We start from the raw sequence: 22,863 nt of genomic DNA on the forward strand, positions 1-22,863 counted from the left end.
ACAAAATATGTAGAAAGAGACAAAGAGGGAGCGAAAGAGAAACGTGCTTCTATAAATAGGTAATTATTGATGCTTTTTTAAGCAACCTGCTTCCAAATATAAACAAAGTCTTAGACAATTAAGGTGAAAACACAGGCTGCCTGATTTCATTCATGGACAAAAATCTAAGATTCTTTCTCTAGGGTATTTCTAGGCATTTTTCTTTCTTTTTTTTTTTTTCTTGAGTTGTCTTTTCAAAGTAATGTGACTTAGAAATGTATAGAGTAATTAAACAAACCACATATAAAAGAGAAATCAGACAGAGAAGGGAATGGGCAGACAGAGAAGGGTCAGATAGTTGGTTGTGGTCAGATCTTCTCAATCTTGGAGATGAGGTCATCATAGATCTTAGTCAGCTCATCTTTTTTAGTCTTCTGCTCCACAGTGGATCTGCATTTGTGCCTTCCTCGGGCTTGCCTGGAAAGTCATAGCCTCCTCTTGGGCCTTGCTGGGTGGGCAATCTCCTCATTTGCCTGCTTGAGCTTTAATTCTGCATGGGCCTTCAGAGCCTGCCTGGTACCTCCCGCCTTCTTTTCCAAGCATCGCTACTGTATTTCTCACCCTTCATCGAATTCTCATTCTCCTGGTAGCCTTCCATCACTCCCTTCTGCTTCTCAAACTGCTTGAAAAGGTCAGAGAAGAACTCCATGGAGTTCAGGAGTGCAGTAAGTTGGTCTCTCTCTCTCTCTCTCTCTCTCTCTCTCTCCCTCCCTCCCTCCCTCCCTCCCTCCCTCCCTCCCAAAACCTGTTGGATTTTGTCTTCAGCTAGTTCCTTCTTTTTCTCAGCTTCCTCCTTGGATTTGAACACAACCTTTAAACTCATCAACCATCTTCCCCATCTCCAAATACTTTCTACTGAGGTCCCCATACCTGCTTTTCAGCTCCAAGCTCTCCTGCTGGCTGCATCACAATAACCATGGTATCCAGGTCTTACTGGCTCCATTTCAGCGCATCCACAGTAGGCTCAGCAGGAAGGAGTCCTCTAGGCTCAAGGACACAAAGGGGTGGAGCTGATACAGGAACATCCAGAGCTCGCAAGACATCAAAGTCGGAAAGCTTGGCTTCTGTTGATCTCCTCTGTCATTTCTAGGTATTGCTAAGCATCGTGCTGAAGAGGTCTTAGAGCTCCCTGGTGATGGTGACTTGCTGGAAATCACGGGCTAAATTCAGACAAGCCAATGGCACCAACAAACCAATGCAGTGTGTAAATCCTCTGTGTTAACTCTTCAGAAGAAAGGGGCAGGTATTTAAATAAAACAAAAGTCTACTAAGATGTCTTTTGACGTTAGGAAAAAAAATACAAAGAGTAAATGTTAGTAGTCCTTTATGCACCGTGGGTCTGCTCTGTGAGCTATGACTTTCTCTAGCTGGCCAGTTAGGGCTACACTCAATTCTTTCACCCCGGAGTGAGAATTCAATAAAAAAGATGGTTGCCTCATTTTCACGATGTTTATGTCAATGCAGTTTTATCAGAAACCTTGTGTGCATAAGATCCGAAGCCTTATTGTACATATCAGGTTTTACTTTTAAAAGCCTGAAGATGTAAATACATCCTCAGGTTTGTCTTCCCACCTCTCACCCCCTTAACTAGCTTACAGAGCTTGGAAGCTACGATGGCAACTATGTTACATTTAAAAATTAGAGGGCTGGAGAGATGGCTCAGTGATTAAGAGCCATCTGTCTGCTCTTCTAGAGGTCCTGAGTTCAAATCCCAGCAACCACATGATGGCTCACAACCATCTGTAATGCGATCTGATGCCCTCTTCTGGTGTGTCTGAAGACAGCTACAGTGTATTTATATACATAAATCTTTTTAAGAAAACATTTAAAATTAGATAAATGCAAAACCTTGCTGTACAATGTATGGGACAGATTGTCTCTATCTCCCCCTCTTGAGCCTTGCCTGGATACTCCAAATGGATCTATTATCCCCAGTTAATACATAACCAATTAACATGAAAAAATAGCATGAGTTTTTGCGTAGACATGGGCTACTTCCGGAAGAATAAACACCAAAGAAAAGACCAGAGAGTAGTAATTTTACACATCAGTAACTTCGTGAAGGAACGCAAGCATGGACAAATGGCTCTTCAGGCAGAGTACATTTGAGAGAGATTAACAGATATGAGGTCAAAGGTCAGGTGGCAGATGTTGAGTCTGACGGGAAATGAGGGTTAATTCTGAGCTTTATACTGGTTCACCAGTGACCCATCTCTGATATTGAGGTCATCCTCCAAAAGGATCTACATGGCTTGTTGAAGTTTTGAAGTTAGCACGGGGGGGGGGGGGGGGGGGGGCAGTGTCCCCTTCCTGAAGTTAGAAAAAGAAAGTGTCAGCTGAATTTGCCTTAAAATAATCAACTCACCAATTAAGCATATTCTGGGGTGGTACAGCCTTGGCTTCTTCCATCAGCCTATATAACTAAACCGATTTAGGGTGTTTGCTTTATAATGTATTTGAAAGCTCTTGCGGGAGCTCAGTGTTCCCTTTTAGACAGACGTTCTCCACGGTAGCACACGCACCTCTTGTCTTCTGACACCCTACGATGCTTCGCCCCAGCTCTGCAGGGGACAGGGCGAGATGTACTTGATCAAGGAGTGTTTAATGGTTGACTGACCTGAGTTCAAAACTTGCGGAAGCCCAAAGCAGGAGATAATAGTTAAGAGCGAATGGAGACAATTATAAAGAGCAAATAGTTTGCTTGTAGAAACTCATCTGGGCTGGGGTGATGGCCCAAGGGTGAAGAGCAGTTGTTGCACTCGCAGAGAACCTGGGTTTGAGTCCAGCACCCATATGGCAGTTCACAACCTTCTGTAACTGTGGCCCTAGAGCATCCGACACCTTCTTCTGACCTCCATGGTCACAGGGTACACACGTGGTGTACACACAAACATGCACATGAAATAAACCTAAGGGCTTTTTTTTTTTTTTTTTTTTGGTAGAAATTCATAGAACCATTAGTAATAGTGTCCCCCTATCATGGGAACGTGGCATTTCCCAAGCCCTTTGCTCTTTCTTAACTCTTGGATTCTGGACATGTCTATTCTTTCGATTTTCAGGTGCTCTCGGCTAAGCATCAATGCATCAGGATGGTACCTCATACCATTCTGGGAGTTTCATTTGGACAAAAGCCTTTCTCGTTAGGTGCTTCTGGGGGTATGAAGGAAGCACAGAGTGACCTATCACACAGATCCAGAAAGAAAAGAAAAAAAATCCCAGGAGGCTGGGGGGTGGGGGTCAAAAGAACATAATTGCCTACCTTACAATGTAGCCCATAAACACCGGCAAAGTCCCCTTTCTAGACTAGAAACAAAGCCACTGGCAGCCTCCGAAAGTGGCTTTATTGACATACAGCATGCAATTTCAAAGAACAGAAAGCAGTCAGACTCACTAATTCTAAAGTCACGTGATTTTAGCATAGCACAAAAGGACCGGACCTCGATAGTGATCAGAACTCCTGCTGGGAGTGGAAGTGCAAGCCCCCAAATGCCTTGTTGGCCTAGCAATGTGCAGCTAGCTGTCCACGGGGCTCTCATGGAACCCCCAAACAAGACCGTGGTGTAAGCAAATTCCTTCTTCCATAGACGAGTTAAGTTGGAGGGTGTGAGCTACAGGCCCACAGGCTGATTCGGACTTGTACAGTGTGTAAAGGAATTTAAAAATAAAAATCCGAAGTTCCAACTTATTTAGAAGAGCACAGTGTGGGCCGGCCCAGTTGGTCCCGGATTCTGGTGAAGCAATGCGGTGAGATCTAAGGAGCAGGTACAAAAGGTGAAAAAGCATCATTAGTGATGGTCACTTGCTTTGACCACTGGAAGAGTTGGTTCCTTTGTGGCCTTGGTTGGCAGTTTGAGCACAGATGTTCTAGATAAATAATAAAGGACCTTCTCTTGAGGGAAAATAAATGCCTATCATGCAAAACATGAACCACATGATGTTCCTTTGAGGGAACTTTCCATCCAAGCCAACTCTCTGACAAATCCACTCTGCCCGGCCACAGGCTGCTGGTGTAGGAGATCCAAGAGTCTCTCTGAATGCTAGGGATTCACAGGAAGTTTAAACTACTACTCATAGTCTGCTTCCTAAAGTCCCCTCTTTAGTTCAGACTCCCTTCCTGAGGGACAGGAGGCTTTTCATAGTTCTCCACCTGGACTGTCCAAAACTGACGTCACTTCCTCAGATGCCTTGTGCTGTCCTCTAAAGCATCCTCATTGTATGCAATCTTTCTCTGAGACTACCTGGACACTGGCTGTCTGGCAACTGTCTTCTCCACTCTTTCATATGAACATCTTTCCCCCTCCTGATTGTAGCCAGCCTAGTATATCTCCACACAAGCACCATGATATCCTCTACCCTGCTGTCTGTGGTCTGTCTCTCTACCTACTTGATCTCCTTACCTGCTTGGTTCTAGCCTTGAACTCACTGCTAAGAAACACAAAGGGAGTTAGTTCACCTGTTTACAAGCTACGAAGTTAGCTTGCCTTGGTTTCTGCATTAGTCAGCGTTCTCTAGAGTCACAGAACTTATGGCAGTCTCTGTATAGTAAGGGAATTTGTTGGTGATTTACAGTCTGTAGTCCCCAACAATGGTCGGCAGCAGCTGTGAATGGAAGTCCAAGGATCTAGCAGTTGCTCAGTCCCACAAGGCAAGCTGGTAGGTCTCCAGCAGGTGTGGCCCAGATTAAAGGTGTGTACCACCGTGCCTGGATCAGGGACTTGCTTTGTCCCAGATGACTTTGAACTCAGAGATCTCCTTGCCTTAGTCTCTAGGGATTCATAGCCACTATGCCTCAAGATCCAGGTCAGAAACTTGTGTCTCCCAGCCTCACGATCAGGATCACAGATGAGCCTTCCAATTCTGGATTGTAGTTCATTCCAGTTATAGTCAAGTTGACAGCCAGGAATAGCCACTACAGCTTCCCAGGTCTAGTAAGAGCATTGCTATATATCCCTGCAGGCAGATTTCACATTGCTGTGGTTCTTGTTTCTCCAGACTCAGCACAGCCTTGGGAAGTACCACACAGTACTGAGTTTATTCCACAGATAAGAAATGCTGTGTTTAGGGATTTCCCAGTCTTAAAGGGGCAACTAGCACACCTGCCCTAATAAATGAATGGATTTGGCTGGAAGACGGATCCCAATACCCCATCCATAGGCTCATCTCTTTAAGGGCTTAAATTCCTCCATATAAGGTCTTGACTCTTAAAATATGCCTCCATCTTCCAGTGACACCCAAGCTGGTGACCAGGTTTTTAAATATATGAGCCTTTGGGACATTTATCCAACCCACTGTAAAAGGCATTCTGACTCAATTCCATTATAGGGACTTTACATCTCGAGTAAGTTTCTATATTAGCTCAGAGTTCCAATGAGGTGCATCTTTTTTTTTTCTCTTAAACTTTCTACCCTCTTTGGAACCTGCTTGGCCATGCAATTCAAACACCTGACCCCCGTGTGTTAGTGAGATGGCTCAACAGATATAAGTACTTGCTGCCAATCCTAAGAGGTTGAGTTCTAGCCCCAGAACAATCCCTCTGCCCATCACCCCAGCACGGCGCTGCTGCTCTCAAGGAAGAAACAGAGAACCGGCTTCTTCATGATGCCCTATCCTTCTCTTGTTGCAAGATCATGGACAAAGGAAAATTTAAAAAAGAGGAAGAGGAGGGTCACGTGGACTTGGGCAAGTGCTCAAAAGTCTCTGCCTACGAATTCTAGCCTAACTTACTCCGGGACTACAAAGTTACAATGTTATTCCCACTAGCCTTGGTAGTTATAAACTCGGAAGACTCAGTCCTAAGGCCAATGAACTTAACCCGCTTAAGGCTACAAAACCAGAATAGCATTGCAGACACCAAGAACGACCTCACATGTAATTAACCCTTCTTTCTGAAGGTCTAAATTAGGCTTAGAGCCGCAACCTCCTGCAGATAAAGTTAGCTTCATTATGAAGATCAAGGGTGGCATCGGGTTTTGAGGCAGAAGGGCTGGTCATACAACCTCAGGGCAAGGGCTCAGCACCACGCTGATGCTCCACCTCCTCTGCCTTGACTTTCTGGCATCTCCAACCAGCAGCCTCGCGTCCGCTGGCCCCCGCCCTCCAAACGTCACGGCCGCTAGGTACAGTGCCCCCTAGGGGCCTCAGTTCCTCCCACGAGGAAGAGCCTAGTCTTTCCTGCTGCTGGCTCTTTACTGTGCAGCTTGGCTCTCTCTGGTTCCTCCCTCGCCAACCCAGGGAGGAACTTGCAGCCGCATCTCGGCGCCTCGGGAGGACCAGTCACCCCGCGTTCTGCAGCAGCATGAGCGCCCGCCTTCCTCTCCTGCTGCGCCAGCTCGGCCGCCAGCGGCTGCCCCCGGGCCCGGAGTGTCGCCTCCGAGAACTGTGTCGCTCCGGCAGCAGAAGCAGCAGCAGCGGAGGTGGTGACCCGGAGGGGTTGCGCGGACGGAGTGTGCAGGATGGCCAAGCCTTCATCAGCCGTGGCCCGGACAGTCCGGAAGCCCCCGGGATAGACTCAATCGTTAGGTGAGTGTCCGACTTGTCTACGCGCAGGTCCCTAGCTAGGGACCCAAGGATGGGACAACAGCACTGGGAGACCCGAAGGACCAGTTCACAGGGCCGGAGGCAGAGTGCTTGGTGCGAATTTGCTAGAGACGCCTTGCGATTGGCAGAGAGGGCGTGGAGGGGCAAAGGAGGACGTCCCGAGTATGGGACCCCCGGTAGATGAGGGCATCCCCCGGCCGGCGCGCGCCTCACGGACCGCACGCCCCGCTCCACGTGCATCGCCCGCCTCCGGCTCTGATGCAACCGCGCCGGGCGTGGCGCAGACAGGAAAGGGGCGGCGCGGCCCTGGGCGGGAGAGAGCCGAGGAGCAAACCCGCCACTGCTGCTGCCCTACTGGAGAAGGCGCGGGCCAAAGCCGTTGCGGCAGCCCTCCAGGTCTGGTCATACGGTCCGGAGCATCGCCGCTCAGAGAGCACACAGGCTGCGGTGCGACTGTATCTGGAAAGTTCACTCGCTATACAGCAGCGATCTGTGCAGACGCCGAGTCGTCTGGTCAGGCCCTGTACCGAGTAATGGGTTTGCTGAGCCACTGATGTCCAGAGGCATCCACCCGCAGAGGGCGGGAAAGCCTTTTTCCGCTTTGACTCCCAGCTGGGGCTATGTAAACGATTAAATGAGCAAAAATAATCTGGGCCCAGGGACTGTCACATATCTAGCCCGGAACAAGTCGTTATTGTTTTTACAGTAACCTAAACTAAGTTCTGCAAGCTTGGTGAAATGGGCATGACAGTAAAATCTTAAGGTTTAGTGAGCTAAAAAGCAGGATTTAAAATGTGACATGGGTACTTTTGTAATAAGGAAAACAAAATTCTCAGGTTTTTTTTTTGTTTGTTTGTTTGTTTGTTTTGATAAAATCCAACATTTTATGGACACTGAAATTTCAATTTCATGCGGTTTTCACGTGCTTTGAAATATCCTTATTTCTATTTTTTATTTTTATTTATTTTTTATTGTTTAAAAATGTAAGCCCAGGCTAGGGAGATTGCTCAGTTAACAAAGTACTAGCAGAAAGAAACATGAGGACCTGTTTTGTCCCCAGTACCCATGTGGACATGGTGGCATACTCTAGACACCCCAGTCCCTGGGAGGCAGGAACAGATTGTGAGGCTCACTGGCCAGCCCACTCAGCATAATCCAAGGGCTCCAGACCAATGACATGCTGTCTCCAAACCAAGGTGAGCAACTGCTGAGGGGACAGCATCCGAAGTTGACCTGTGGTGTGTACACACAACACACGTGCACCAGAACATACATGCATGAACACATAAGTAAAAATGTAGGTGTGCATGCATGACTTCTCAGCTAACGGGTGGTAGTTTCCCTGGCTCTGCTTCTGAACCAGAGGATTAGTGCTTAGGAATCCAATGCCTTTTGCAATATGCCTGTAGCACTGGCTGTGTGAGCAGGGACAAGCTATTGGTCTCAGCATATTCGACTGCAAATGGAAACCATAAAGCCACCTACTTCAATGAAGCAATTCTAAGATTCATCCACACCCAGCAACCCTAGAATGTGTATCCCGAATACCTCTGGACCTAGTATTTGTTTCCCATGGATTGGGTCATATAGCTGCTGTAGGCCAGGCAGCCATTTTAACAAATTTAGCACTGCCTGCACCTGTGGGATTTGAAACGTGGAGAAGTGATCAGATTGGATGTCACCTGGAGTTAGATAGCTGTTCAAGAGCTTAGGGTGGGATTTCTTACATCCTCCATGGCATAAAGCCACCAAGAAGTGTAGTGACTTCTACGTAGTAGTGTGGCCCCATGACTGTGATCTGGAAGGTCGTGTTTGGGAAATAGTGTGATCTGTCTGATGGTTGTCTGTCATCTGATAGAACCTAGAAAGTGTCAGCCCCCAAAACTTGCAGAGTGGGAGAATGCAGAAAAGCTACGAGGTTACACCTTGGCCGTTCATGGTTCCCCATGGCTTGAGTCACAGAACGGTGCTTCTGGGGCCATTCTGGGGGTGGAAACTTTGAGAAATGGGCCTTGTAAGAGATGCTTATTACAATGAGTATTCTAGACCTGCCCTGAAGGAATGGTGTGGATTTGACTCAGTTTCTTCTCCTCTCCTTTTACCCCTGTGACAATGGGCTGCCCTTGCTGGAGATTACCAGATCATTCTAGAACATATATCCAAGGCCATGAGCCAAAATAAACCTTTTCTCTTTGTAAGCTAATTGCTTCGGATATTTTATTAGAGTGACTAATATACCTAGGACAATGGCATCTTTTAAAGATTGTGGCTTCACCAGCATTCTTAGGATACACAGGATGATCATATGAGAAAAAGAAAAACTGTCAAACAGTAAAAATGAGATTTCTATTTTTATAGTTAAAAATTCATTCAGGAAAGTCAGATCCTCAGTTTGAAGTTTCAGGTTCCTTCGGCTTATGGTTTTCTTTTTGATACATATAATAAAACAACGTTCTTGCCTAGATACCTTTAAAAATTCTTTAATGGGGCTGAAGAGATGACTCATTGGTTAAGAGCACATCCGGCTATTGTGGAGGATCCAAGTTTGGTTCCCAACACTCACACTGACTAGGTGATTCACAACCAACCATAACCCAGCTCAGGACATGTTAATACTCCCTCCTCTGGCCTCCATCCATATACGCTTAATTAAAAATAATTCCCATCAATACAAATATGGAAAGAAAAGAGCATGCAGGCATTTGAACAACAGCATCTTTTTCTTAGTGCTTTATAAATGGTGATGTGGTCCTTGTCCATCTTAGATTTGATGAAATAATGTATATAAGATATTACTAATCTTAGATTCAGCTCATGCATAAAACTGAAAAAGAGCCTGGATGCCTGTTCCCCCCGCCCCCCGGGGTTTTGCTGTTATAGCAAAACACGGGCTGAATAATTATAGAGATTTCTCTCTCGTTCTTTTGGAGGCTGGAAAGCCAAGGGGCTGGCATATGGCAAGGGCTTTGCTACATCAGAACATAGCCGAAGGCTTCTGCAGCAGAGATGTGAACTCATCCCTTCCATCATCCCATGACAACCATAAGAATCCATCCCACCTCCTAGTGGTCCCATACCAGCACTGTTACACCAGAGATTAAATCTCCATCACATGAGCTTGGGGGACCCTCTCAAACCATAGCAACAGGAGCAAAGGCTCCAGGATAGTCCTCAAGACGGTTGGTTACTTATCACTCCTCATCTCTGGTCTTGTCACCTCCCACACCTCCCAGCCAGTGAGAGATAAAAGGAGCCAGGTTCCTTTCTGTGACCAGAAGCTAATCACGTGATCCCAGCCAGCAGCTGGGGGAGAGACTGGGAGATAATGTGCAGTTGAAACTCAGAATCTTATTACTGAAAAAGAGGAGTTCAGAAGACTATCCGGAGGAAGTAGTTGGGGTCAAGCTTTATTTTTGAAGATGTTATGTAAAGCGTATCTGATAATGGTCAATGCAAAGGATTATAAAACGGCTCTCCACTTCTTTTACTGTGGACCGTTTCTCTAAATGCTGCTGGCTGGCTTTGGAGGACATGTCTGTGGAGGTCACCTATGTTCCTAGAAGGATCCTTCTTATACTGTTGAAAGAACTGAGAGGCTAAATGAGGACATTTGTTGACAAGTGCTCGCTCTCGGGGTGCACGGATGGTTTTCAGTAACACGGCCAGCTGTTTTCTCCTACACTTAGGCGTGGTGGCAGCACGGGAGAAGGGGGAGGAGCATAGTTGTTGAAACAAGGCAGCTTTGTGCTCAGCTTGATGTAGCTAGCCAGGGGAAGATGACTGCGCTGCTGGTGGGGACAGAAATAGTGACAGTATCACTCACAGGGATCCTGTTAGTACCACGGTAAACGTAAACCTTTACCCACCTGTCTTCGGTAAGAGGAACAGTTTGAGTTTTAGCTACACTGTTTCCAGTCAGAATTGAAGTTTGCTCCCCAAGGGCATAGACTCATCTTTGGAAACATTTCTGCTACTTTTTGGATGATTAGGGCCTCGGAAGGATCCTGCATTGTTTTGTCGCTGGGGGTAACCCAGTCAGTTTGGATTTGTTTATACGCTGTTGGGCCCCTTTGTGTAGCTGTTCTTTCTGCCCCTTACCTCATCTATTTTAGGTCTGACGACTGACTTTTTTTTAATTATTTATTTTTATTCTGTGTGTGTGAGTTTGGTCTGCATGTATGTCTGTGCACCAACAATGTGCCTATTGCCCTCGGAGGCCGTAAGAAGGGCATCCAAACCTCCGGAACTAGAATTACGGATGGTAGTTAGCCTCTGTGTGAGTGCTGGAAATGGAACAGTGGTCCTTTGGAAGAGCAAGGCGTGCCCTTAAATACTGAGTCATTTCTCTAAGCCCTTGACACCTAACTTAACTAGTGATAATTAATTTATTGGAATATTCCTCTTTTTTTTTTTTAATTGGGGCTAGTGATTTTTTTTTTAAGTTTAGTTTATTGAGGGTGGGCAAGAAGGGGGGGGGTTCTGTTATGGATTCTTAGGTTTCTTATTTTTAAGACCATGTCTGGTACCTGACAAGAAGCAGCGTAAGGGAGGGAGGATTCGTTTGAGTTAATAGTTTAAATGGACATTGTCCGCAGCAAAAGCATGGTGCTAGGAGCAGAAGGCACTTGGGTCTGGAGTCCAGGGAAGCAAGAGTAAACAGAAATAGGGCCAGGCTATAAAACCTCCAGCAAGGCTCCACCCCTTAAAGGTCCACAACCTTCACAGACAACCGCAGCAGCGGGTCCAGGGTTCAAACACATGATTATGTGGAAGACATTGCAGATTCATAGAGATAGCTTTAGTCACAGGAAAAGAAAAAAAAAATCCAACAATAATGAAAAGAAGAAGGGCCACTGACATCTTACCTGTTATACAGGTGAGGAAGTCAGAATCTATAGATACTCCCATCCCCACCCCCAATATACTGGAGACCCAAGTGCCAGGTTTGCCTGTTATCCCACAGGCCATGTTCCAGAACCACCCCCCCCCCCCGCACTTATTTAAAATGATACATTCCCGGGCCCCAGCCCAGCATATTGAATCAGACCTTCTGAGGCAGAACCATGGTGTGGATCATGCTTCCCAGGGGATTCTTAAGAGTCAGAAGTGCTTGGAGTGGTACCTCCCCCAGACCAAGCAAAATACAGACCCAGCTGGGCCTAGAGTAGTTCAGCATCTCTCTGCCGGACGGCGTGACAGTGCAACATGAGAAACCTCAGTACCCATCACACAATAATAAAGTTACTTCCCCCGGGATTGAGCTGCCGCCTCCCAAGTGCATAAAACCGGAAGCAGACGAATAATTGCTAACGGTGCATCCTTGCCTGGCCACTGGCTCTGCTAGCCTCCGTGACATTAGACAAGTTAACTTCCACACGAGTTTTAAACTCCTTGTGGGCCTGGGAGCACCCTGCTCCCCATGTGCCCTTGTATGGGGGCTCAGCATTTTCCATGTCATAATTACTCAGTCACCATTGCAAGATGGGAGATGTTTGGTTTCAGTGAGTTACTATTAGAGTTATAGAGTAACAATTACTGGCTGAGACTAATTTTTTTAAGTTGTTAGGTGTATGTAATAAATAAGGGCATCCTGAAGCCAGCAGTGGCTTGGTGACTTGCAATACTTGTCTAGCTCTTGTGAGACCAGGTTTACCCAGCCATCACTGGGGGAGTGAAGATCGTTTTAACATTAAGCTGGGTACTGCTTTGATCAGCCTTTCAGTCTGCTCCGAGAGGCTGAACAAAGATCAGACTGCCGGAGATGTGCCAGGCCAGAGATGTGCCAGTGAGGACATAGCGTAGAGGTGATGGGAGCGTTCAGAATGACCCCTCTAGAAGGTTCTAGAAAGAAAACCTGAGGACATAGCGTAGAGGTGATGGGAGCGTTCAGAATGACCCCTCTAGAAGGTTCTAGAAAGAAAACCTGTCTCTGCCATATTTATATAGGTCTGCTCATCTGCAGCGAACTCTCCTCTCCCAGCCCTCACAGGGTAGCATTGTCTTTAAAAGGGCCCTCCATTGGCTACAGCATCCTGTGCCTTCAACACCTGCAGCTTGCTGCTTTTCTTTCCTCCAGTTCTGCCTTCAGATCCCTCCTTTAAACCCTGGGAGCTGGAATTGAGCCGCCATTTCATTGTTCCACACCTACTATCCACTTAGCCATCACTATTTTCACAGACACCCCCCCTTTGTTTTCTTTTCTCATGTTACCCCAGACTCGTTTCTCCTGGGGGAGGAGTAAGACGGTGTGCTGAAGAATGACATTATGTAGAAACCCGGACTTTCGATTCCTTTATTACGTTTATTTATTTGTGGACACATACGTGTGTAAGTCAGAGCACAATTCAGGGGAGGAGGGGTCAAGTCTCTTTTTACTGTTATGGGTCCAGGGGACGGACAATTGACAAATTGTCAGCAAACACTGACTGGCTCCAGAATTTTCGTTATAACAAACTTGGAAAACACAAGAGAAAATTTTCACCTCTCAGAAATGAATGGCCTACGTATAGTTCTTCTGAGGCAGGGTTTCACCGTGTAGTCTAGGCTGGCCTTGAATTTACAATCCTCTCACTTCCCTCCCTAGAACTGGGAGAACAGCTTTGTGCCCATACACCCTGCCTGCATCAGTAGTTCTGGATGCCTGCGTGCCCTGCCCCCCCTCACACGATGCTCAGTCTCCCTCTGTTATCTGATTCACTTGCAGCAACAAGCTTTGTAAGGCCGCGCATTGTGCCTGTCCTAACCAATCATTAACAAGGAAATGACTGTGCCATGTTTCTCTCCTCAATGTAGAGATGTCATTCACAATTCCAAAGAAGTGCTGAGCTTGTTGCAAGAAAAAAACCCCACCTTTAAGCCGGTTCTTGCTGTCATTCAGGTAAGCCGGGAACAGGGTGCTCTATTCGTATCTTAGGATGCAGTTTAGCAAATGCTTATAAACAAAGAGCAGATGTACGGCCTGTCAGCGGCAAGCACTGCTAGTGTGGTTTTCCTCTGCAGGGTTGCAGGTTAGGTGCGGCTTTGTTAGAGTTCGTTATCTTTCTGAGGGGTAGGTGACTCATAGAGGTCAGGAGGTGTGCACCATAAACCGCAGGACACAGAATAGTTGCCAACCCATATGTACTTACGTGTGCTTGATATGGCTGGCAAGTTCGTGTTCTTGTTTCCGGGGAAGACAAGGGGGTGATGACAGGGGCACATTGATGCTGATGTATGACAACCCACATGTCAAAAGCCATGCGTGCATCAGAGGACTTGGCATCCTGTGTTTGTCCTTGGGCTGCTGCCCCTTAGTCCTGAGCTGCAGTTGGCACTGTGTTGTTGGCACCCGTGTGTGGTGACGGGTGCAGGGAAATAACAGGATGAGCCAGGCCTGGAAGCAATTTGGCCCAGTAGCTGGTCTATTATTGTGATGCTTGGCAGGCTGGTCCAGTGTCAGGATAGCAGCCTGTGTGGCCAATGGTGCCTTGTTTTGTGAGATTGTAAGACTGTGCCCGTGTGACCTGCATCCTTGGGGAAGCTTCCACATCCCCTTCTAGCAGGGGAGTTGGTTTGGGAACTTGGACTCCTGGGAATCTGGGTTACATGTTGCCATTCAACCTAAGTACAAACATCAGATTCCTGCCTTTGGTGGTTCACACAGCATCATGCTGGCTATGTGGCCATGATGGTGTCATTTTTATATACCCCATGTTTTAGTTCCTTTTCTATTGCTGTGAAAAACACAAGGACTGACCCTGGCAGCATTTGGTTGGGGTATCGTCTTGGAAAGTTAAGAGTTTATTATGAAGCAAAGACGTGGTAAGAACTACTGGGACATAACATCTGGATCTTCCACTAGGAGGCAGAGTGACACTGGAAATGATGCAAGTCTATTGAAACTTCAAGCCCATGCCCAGCAACACACCTCTTAATCCTTCCCAAAGAGTTCCATCAACAGGGAACCGAGTATTCAAATATATAGCCTATAAGGCCCATTCTCATTCAAACCACCATACCCTGTAATATGTAATCTATCATTGTTTTTAAAAAGAGAATGTGATTTGTTAGTCTAAGAAGTTTATATGTGCATAACTCCAGCTGTTAGCCCAGTGTTCATAGGCAATAGGAGTCTTTTCTGTAACTTTCTCATCTTTTTATTCAGGTTGCTCATGTTCATTGTCTTTGCAAGTGTGATCTCTGTGTTGTGTCTGGTATGCATTATCAAGGTGTTTTCACACCGTGACATTCTCCCTTCCGCCCTCAGGCAGGTGATGACAACCTGATGCAGGATATGAACCAGAATTTGGCCAAGGAGGTGAGAGCTGGCAACTCTAGCAATTCATTAGAATTCCTAATGGTGTATTTCTTCTCTTGTGGTGACAGAGAATCTTATGTTCCCTTTCAGGCTGGTCTGGACATCACTCACATCTGCTTACCTCCAGACAGCGGAGAAGATGAGGTAATGTTGGCCTAACTCATTTCCTTTCCTCATCAGGCCTATGGGCATCTTCTGGGATGGTGGGCACAGGTCCAGCCTTCTCTTATGGCTGAGTTTCTGTAGGGACAAGATCTCTCTTCCCTGTGATGTAAAAGCTCCTTATCACCTTCTCCCTTGCAGTTGGTTTCTACTGGGACATTATAGCGACTGCAGCTGTTTGTTTGAAGTAGAAGCAGCAGGGTCTCATGAAAAAAATTGTTGGGGTTGGGCTGTGTTGAAACCCTGCTCTGGTTTTACTCTGTCCTGGAAGCATCAACTTGGACCATTCCTTTGGTATCTCAGGGTCACTATTGATGTAATGTAGGAACAGGACAAGATCATTGTCAAGGATCCTCTCTAGGATTAACACTCTGGGAATCCTTCAGTGGCATTTTGGGGACAGCTGATAGAATCTCCACCCTGGGTCATGTGTTCTAGTTGTGACGGCCCAGTGTGCCATAATCCTGGGCTGGGGCATGAGACTTTGTGGCTAACTTTTCTCTGGCTGGCTGTGGCAGGGAGGGTTAGGGATAGGGTTAGGCTTCCTGGGATAGAAAACCTCAAATCACAGGATCTGAACTGATAAAGTTTGTTTGTGTGTGGGGGTGGGGTGGAAAGATCAGACATGGATGATGTTTAGAGAAGAGCACTCACTGGCTGATCTCTGTAGTGTGCTGTCAAATCAAAGATGGTCGAGTCAACTCTACCTGCCATAGCCACATCCGCACCAGGGTCAGAAGCCATTCCGCTAATAATGGGGGTTGTTCAAATCGATTATTGCTAAGTACAGAGACTATTAGATGGGGAGCGACACCCAGCAGATACCTAAAACTGCAAGTAGTACAGACCCTACAGCACAGTATGGCGTCTCTCTGGCTTAACTAAGATTGTTGATCCTGTCATGCTTTCACACCATTATTCAGTAAAAGACAAGTTACGTAAGCACTAACACTGCCTACCATCCTGATGAGGGAGCTCAAGAGACTCCTAAGTGACAAGGGAACGGCCATACCCTGGTGTAGATGTGCTAGACAAGGGGCTGATTCATGTCCAGTTGGTTCTAGATCTCACTGCACTTACTCAGTGAAGTGTACAGTTTCAAACTAATGAATTATTTATTTCTGGAACTTTCCTTTAAGTGTTTTTTTTTTTTTTTTTTTTTTTTTGTAACACAGTTGATGAAGAGTAACTGAAACCTTGGAGTGCCAAGTAACCTGTAGTCCTGCAGGGCTGGGCTGAAAGGTTTTCATTTGTAAAGAGAGTAAGCCTATGTGTGAGATGAGATGAGAGAGGGGTTTGGTGGTAATAGACCTGAGAAAGTTGCCACCTTGGGAAGCTGGAGAGATGGCTCAGTGGTTAAGAGCACTGACTGCTCTTTCAGAGGTCCTGAGTTCAAATCCCAGCAGCCACATCCAGCTCACAACCATCTGTAATGAAATCTGATGCCCTCCTCTTGTGTGTCTAAAGACAGCTACAGTGTACTTTTATATAATAAATAAATAAATCTTAAAAAGAAGAAGAAGAAAGAAAGCAGGAAAATTGCCACCCAGGCCAGCCTGTTCTCAGGGGTTACTGTCTAAGGGTACCCCAGAGTTCAGGCATCTGGAAAGAAAAAGCTTGATTATAAGTTTGATTTCAGACATACTTGTTTTTGCTTGGTTAGTGGAGACTAGTAGTTGGTCCAGCCACTGATGAAATGGGAGTGTGCTTTTGTAGTCTGTCTTTCTGTGTCCTTAGGAACTCTCATGAACTGAGTCTTATCTAGATCCTCTGGGGAAAGGTAATTCTCTGCAGGTCGTGGGTGAAGGTCTTCACTGTCCCTGTTTCCCAGCATCTCAAATAAATGTTCATTGTCCCAACCAATAAGGAAAGAATGAAGGCAGGCCCCTGTGGGTGCTCTTCCCTCTAAGGATGTTTTCTGCAAACCACAAATTTGCTCTGCTGCACCTGCATTGTCTGGCCACACTGCAAAAAAGAAGGGGAAATAAGTCTTAATGCCATTTTATATCATTTCTAAGGAACAAGGGGAGCTAAGTATTGGACAAGCAGTTACTACTATACTTGCCGGTTGTGGTGTGTACCAACCAGCAGAGACAGAATCCAAAGAAGCCAGTCAGCCATTTCCAGGACACTCACTGCACACAGTCAGGTCTTAATTTCTTTAGACAGTTTCAATTGTGTAACCCAGGCTAGCCATGAAAACACATAAAGCCCAGTCTAGCTTTAAACTCATGATCCTCTTGCCCCAGCCTCCTAAGTGCCAAAATTATGGTTGTACACCCAACATATTTTTTATAAGAATTTGTCCACTTCCACTCCTTTGGTATAGGGGCTAAAATTTCAATGAGTGTGCAATTATTATGTTGAGCATCTTAATTGTTAAGCTTATGTTTTGTTTTTATTAGTGCTTTCTGGCTCTCGGCACAGATAAAGTGAGTCCCTTACTTTATCCTGAGCTCTGCTTCCATGGACCCACTGACCACTTTCACCCGGTGACCCTTCTCCCTTTGACCTGCTTCTTTGTGACCTGTCCGCCCATCACTTTCAGAACTCATATTACTACAGTGGGGGGGAGGGGCTCGTTTCCCTATTAGCATATCAAATTTACCACAGCAGCTTTGCTTACAGCTAGCTGTTAGGTCCTTTGCTTCGAACTTGTACAAAAGCTGGTGCATGGAACATATTTGTTTTATTTTCACATGTGACATCTGGGTACGTGCACATGAGTGTTGTGCATACAGAGATCAGAGGTTCCCTATCCCCTGGAGCTTGTGAGCCACCTGACATAAAAACTCAGGACAGAACTCTGGGTTCCCTAGAGGAGCAGCACACTGAGCCATTTCACCAGCTCCCAGCTCCATGAAGTTTGTTTTAGTTGCAAAACAACAACAGCAGCAAAAATAGTCTCAGAAATGCCAGCCTCTGATACAAACCTCACAGGCTCTCTGATGGCTGTGTTGAGACCTCTGTGTTGTCTGCTGCAAGCCTGGAGGCCTCTGGGGTTTGTAGGCAGCAAACGACTGTAAAGGGATTAAAGACATCCCAGGATAATTTAGTCCCGGATCTATAACATTCCAACTCTCCATGATCGGGACGTTCTACGCCTTGTAGAATCTTTTAACGTGTTATTTTTTTCCCCTGGAAACTTCAGTTCACAGCTGAATGAATGAGACAAATATTCTTCCCGTACCAAACAGCATTTTCCTTCTCTAACAGATGGTAGTAATAACATAGATATTGTCGCCAAGCAATAAAATAAGAATGGCAAAGTGACAACTTCCTTTGAGTGGGACGCACGTACAAGGGATCTTTCTACTTCTGAGTCAGTGGTTTTGTTAAATGAGATGAATCAGCCTGACTGTTTCAGCTTCTTTCCAGAGTCTTAGGAAAGGCTCTTTGTGTCGTGACATTTGGATACAGAGAACCAGAGGGCCATGACTGGTTGACCCCACTATTGGGAAACCTCTCTTGAGCATGCGATGGCTGCACTGAACCTGGTGGAAGCACTTGGCTGCATGCTCCCAGACCTCCTTCAACACTGGAGTGTTTGGTCCATTGGCTTTGGTCTGCTAACCTGGAGTAACAGGGGTGTTTGAGTTTTTGTTGTTGCTGTTCTTTTCTGGTCCATGGCAAGACCTCAGGAACCATGATGAAGCCACTGAAAGTTTTATTCATCCTGGTTACTCTGGAGCTTTTCTAAGCATGCCGTAAAGAGGAAACAGACTCTTGGCTGTACCTCACCCAGGAGTCTTCAGTAAGGAGTAAAAAGGGAGAGATACATTTTTAGGAATCTGTGTATAGGAGTGTATACACGGACAGGTGTTTATGTGCATATGTGAGTGCGGGTGCACATGCATACCATAACCAGAGGACAACCTCAGGAACTACCCATCTTTTTCATTTGTGGCTGCAGGGTCTCATTGGCTGGGAGCTCACCTAACGGGCTGACTGGCTGACTGGTGAGAAAGTCCCAGAGGTCTCCATGTCCTACCTTCTCCAGGACAGGGATCACAGATCTACACTACCAAGGGCCAACCTTTCCTAAAGTCTTCAGTGAGCACACATGCTATCAATGTGCCATCTCTTTGGGTCTATGGAGAAATCCCTTTCCTCCCCTATCAACTTTTGTTTTTTTTAACTAGTCCTTACTTCACAAAGCTAATGTTTTTCTGTTTAGATCATAGATGAAATCCTGAAGATTAATGAAGATCCCAGAGTGCATGGCCTTGCCCTTCAGATCTCTGAAGATTCATTGAGCAACAAAGTTCTCAGTGCTTTGAGACCGGAAAAAGATGTGGACGGGTAAGGAAATATAAAAGGAAATAATCAACAGTAATCACTCTTACTGATCAGTAACTAGTGACTTTTTTTCTAAGTTTCAATATTTTTTTTTTTTTGAAACTCAGCAATTAGTTTAAAATTGTATTTTAATAGCTTAGAAGGTAGAGAATTTTCAAAAGTCTGGGACTGAAAGTCATGTATCGTAGAAAATACGTGTCTGTTTGGAGCTAATCCTCTTCTGTAAGGGCTCACTCCTTTGTGTGATGATTTGGGACTCACGTGTTCTCTCCTTTCAAATCCAGGGTGACGGATGTCAACCTGGGGAAGCTGGTACGAGGAGACGCTCCCGAGTGTTTCGTTTCACCCTTGGCCAGAGCTGCGGTGGAACTTGTTGAGAAATCAGGTCTGGAGTGATCGATTCCATTTATCAGGGTTTTGGCTTCGTTTTGTTTTTCAATAAGGATTTGTTGCTGGAAGATTGTAAATGAAACAGAAGAGAAACGCTTTTTTTTACGTACTGCTATTTAGATCATTTTAAAAAAAATAATGACTTGCTTCTGGAAAATTCTAATTGATGTCTTAAAGTGCTATCTAATGTTGACTCTGTTTCTCCCTGTTTTTAAGTTGGATGTAAACAGGCTAACTGAAAGCATTTTCTAGTAAGGTTGCACATAAAAGAACCTTACTAAAAATGAATGCTACAATGTTTTAAACATTGGTTTCTCTCAAGAAACAGTCAAAATAACCACAGTAAAAGGGTCTCCTGGTTTAGCAAGTGTGTTACTGTAGGTACAGGAAAATCTCACAGTTAGAACTCAATTAGTGGAGCAGGTGGATTTGGTGGGGAAAGATTCTAGGTGAGATTTATTAACAAGTGGGTCTATTTGGGTAGCCAGCGCTATTTAATTTTTTACCTTCTTTTCTTGACCTCCCCATTTCTGGGCCAGGAAAACAGACACAAACGATTCGCCATTTTTTTTTTTTTTTTTTTTTGATTACTGAATTTAACTAATAATTATTGTGTGTATTGGCTGGTTTTATGTGGCAACTTGACACAAGTTAGGATCATCACAGAGGAAGAAGCCTCAGTTGAGAAAATGCTTCCATGAGATCCAGCTGTAAGGCATTTATTAATTAGTATTCAATGGGGGAGGGCCCAGCTCATGATGGCTCCTGCCATCCCTGGCCTGGTGGTCCTGAGTTTGATAAAAAAGCAGGCTGAGCAAAGCCGCAGGAAACAAGGCAGTAAGCAGCAGCCACCCCTCCATGGCCTCTGCATCAGCTCCTGGGTCCCAGCCCTGTTTGGGTTCCTGTCCTGATTTTCTCCAATGATGGACTATGATCTGTAATAAACCAAATATGATCTGTGTAAACCAAATAAGCCCTTTCCTTCCCAATTTGCTTTTTGGTCACGGTGTTTCATCACAGCAATTGGAACCCTAAGACACTGTGAGCTAGATCGTGTACTTAACAGCTTAGCCAAGACACTGTGCAGTAGCTCATGTATTTAACAACTTAACTAGGACAATGTGGGATAGCTCAAGGATTTAGCAAGTTAACTAAGACTCTGAGATAATTCACATATTTTATGGCTTCCTACCTTGAGAACACAGGAGCTCAACTTTTCTTGACCCTAATTTGAAGAGAAAAGAAGCAGTTGCCACTCCCCCAGCCTCAAACATCTAATGTTCAAAACTCCAAAGGTAGAAGATGGTGAAGTTCTATTAAAAGGTGAACTTTCCAGATGTACCTTATAGTCGGCAGCCACTAAGATAAGGTCTGTGAGATGGTCCTTCCCTGCAGATCTTTCCAGAAACTCCTAGAGGCAAATTACAGCTTGTGCTGTATTTGTAAGGAACTAGTGTAAGCCATGAGACTCAGAAACAAAGGGTCCGAGAGGTTTCGCTACAGCCTTCTTTCCAAGTCTGCAGCCAGTCAAGTTCTGTTTGTTCATTTTTCTTTGTCTACTTTCACTATTTTCAACACTTATTTTGTTCAAATCCACCTCTTACTCTGCTCCAACACCTCTCAGACCCTCCACCCTTTAATCTTCCTTCCGATTCCATATTCTTTGAGAAAAGAAAACCTCCTGAGGACAGTTGATGTTAACCCAAATGAACGTGAGCCGTCCACTGTAGCACAACCAGCCTACCAGGGACCTCACTCCTGAAGAATACGGACTTTTTCTATCCTAGTAGCTGTCAACTGCCTGTGGCTTCTTAACTAAAGGAAGGCTTTTCGAGACCCCGCCATGCCGGGATGGGTAGATTGGTCCTGTGCTGGCAACCACAGCTCTGAAGAGCTCCTGGGTGAAGCTGCCACCAAGGCACTGTTTTTTCAGCAGTCCTCTCTGACCTCTGTTTCTTACCATATTCCCACTTCCACTTCCTGGGGTGTTCTCCAAGAAAAGCCACTTAGAGGATGTTCTTTCAGTGAAAGCTACCTGGGAGGGAGTTTTCAGTGGTGTGAATTTTGGTATTGACTTTTCTCTGCTCCACAGGGATGGCCTTGGATGGAAAGAAGATCTTGGTCATAGGGGCTCACGGACCCTTGGAAGCTGCCCTGCTATGTCTTTTTCAGAGAAAAGGATCTCTGACAATGAGCGCTCCGTGGGCAACAACTCAGCTTCAAGGCAAGGTAGGACTCCCAGGGAACTCGACAACCTTGAAATTTTACCTTAGAGAAGAGGAAAGGCTGGGGATGTGTAAAGTGAGTGCTGGATAGGAATTTAGAGGTGGATCTTGAAGGAGGAAGATAGTAAAAAGCAAAGTCTGGTTATGGTGGCTCGTTTCTGCAACCCTGGTATTTGGAAACCTGAGACAGTAGTTCAAGGCCAGCCTGAACTACAGATGAGACCGTATCTTAAAAAGAAAACAAAGTAACAAGGAGCAGTTATTAATGTCATAGAAAACAAATGTCTTAAAAAGATGTTCTTTCAGTTAAAACTATCTGGGGAGAAATTTTCTTTGGTGTGTATTTTAATATCAAATTTTTATTGGTTGGTCGGGATCACCAAGGGATCTTTAAGAAAGCCCAAAGATGGTTCTTGGAAAAGATAGAAGACAGACACGCAGCTAGCCAACACAAGACACAAGGAATACTAGCTGTAATAAGAAAGAAAATACCCAGCTACTGTTCTCATCTCATTTCTGATGCAGTAACAAATACTCTTGACAAAAAGCAACCTAGGGAAGAGAGGGTTTGCTTGACTTACAATTCAGGTTGCAGTCCTTCACTGTGAGGAAGTTGAGGCAGGGACATATGGTATACATAGTCAAGTGTAGACAGAATAAATGCTTGGATCCTTACTTGCTAGCTTTCTCTTACATTGTTCTGGACTCCCTTCTCCCCCTCTGCCTAGGGAATGGAGCCACCCATGATGAGCTGGGTCTTGATACACTAAGACTACATTAGAAAACAGTGAAAAGGTGGTCACAGATTAGGGGTACTTACAGCAAACATTTAGTTAGTGGTTGCTGTCATGTAAAAGGCTTAGAAATCATTAAGACATTAACAATCTATAGAAAACTGGTAGATGGCCATTCATA

The 22,863-nt window shown here is 45.4% G+C and overlaps 1 protein-coding gene across 1 annotated transcript in view; it reads left to right on the forward strand.

Moving 5' to 3' along the window:
- Window positions 1-6,334: 6,334 nt before the first annotated feature.
- MTHFD1L (methylenetetrahydrofolate dehydrogenase (NADP+ dependent) 1 like) overlaps window positions 6,335-22,863 on the forward strand; it is a gene marked incomplete at its 5' end in the record, with an annotated part of 155,528 nt that continues 138,999 nt past the window's right edge. The window contains 7 exons of the mRNA XM_080941618.1: window positions 6,335-6,558; window positions 13,369-13,453; window positions 14,822-14,872; window positions 14,963-15,016; window positions 19,212-19,336; window positions 19,618-19,718; window positions 21,816-21,952. Coding sequence (XP_080797744.1) covers window positions 6,335-6,558; window positions 13,369-13,453; window positions 14,822-14,872; window positions 14,963-15,016; window positions 19,212-19,336; window positions 19,618-19,718; window positions 21,816-21,952 — 777 coding nt within the window. The remainder of the gene's footprint in view (window positions 6,559-13,368; window positions 13,454-14,821; window positions 14,873-14,962; window positions 15,017-19,211; window positions 19,337-19,617; window positions 19,719-21,815; window positions 21,953-22,863) is intronic.

This window comes from Micromys minutus (assembly GCF_963924665.1).
Source record: "Micromys minutus genome assembly, chromosome: 30".
Lineage (NCBI taxonomy): Eukaryota > Metazoa > Chordata > Mammalia > Rodentia > Muridae > Micromys > Micromys minutus.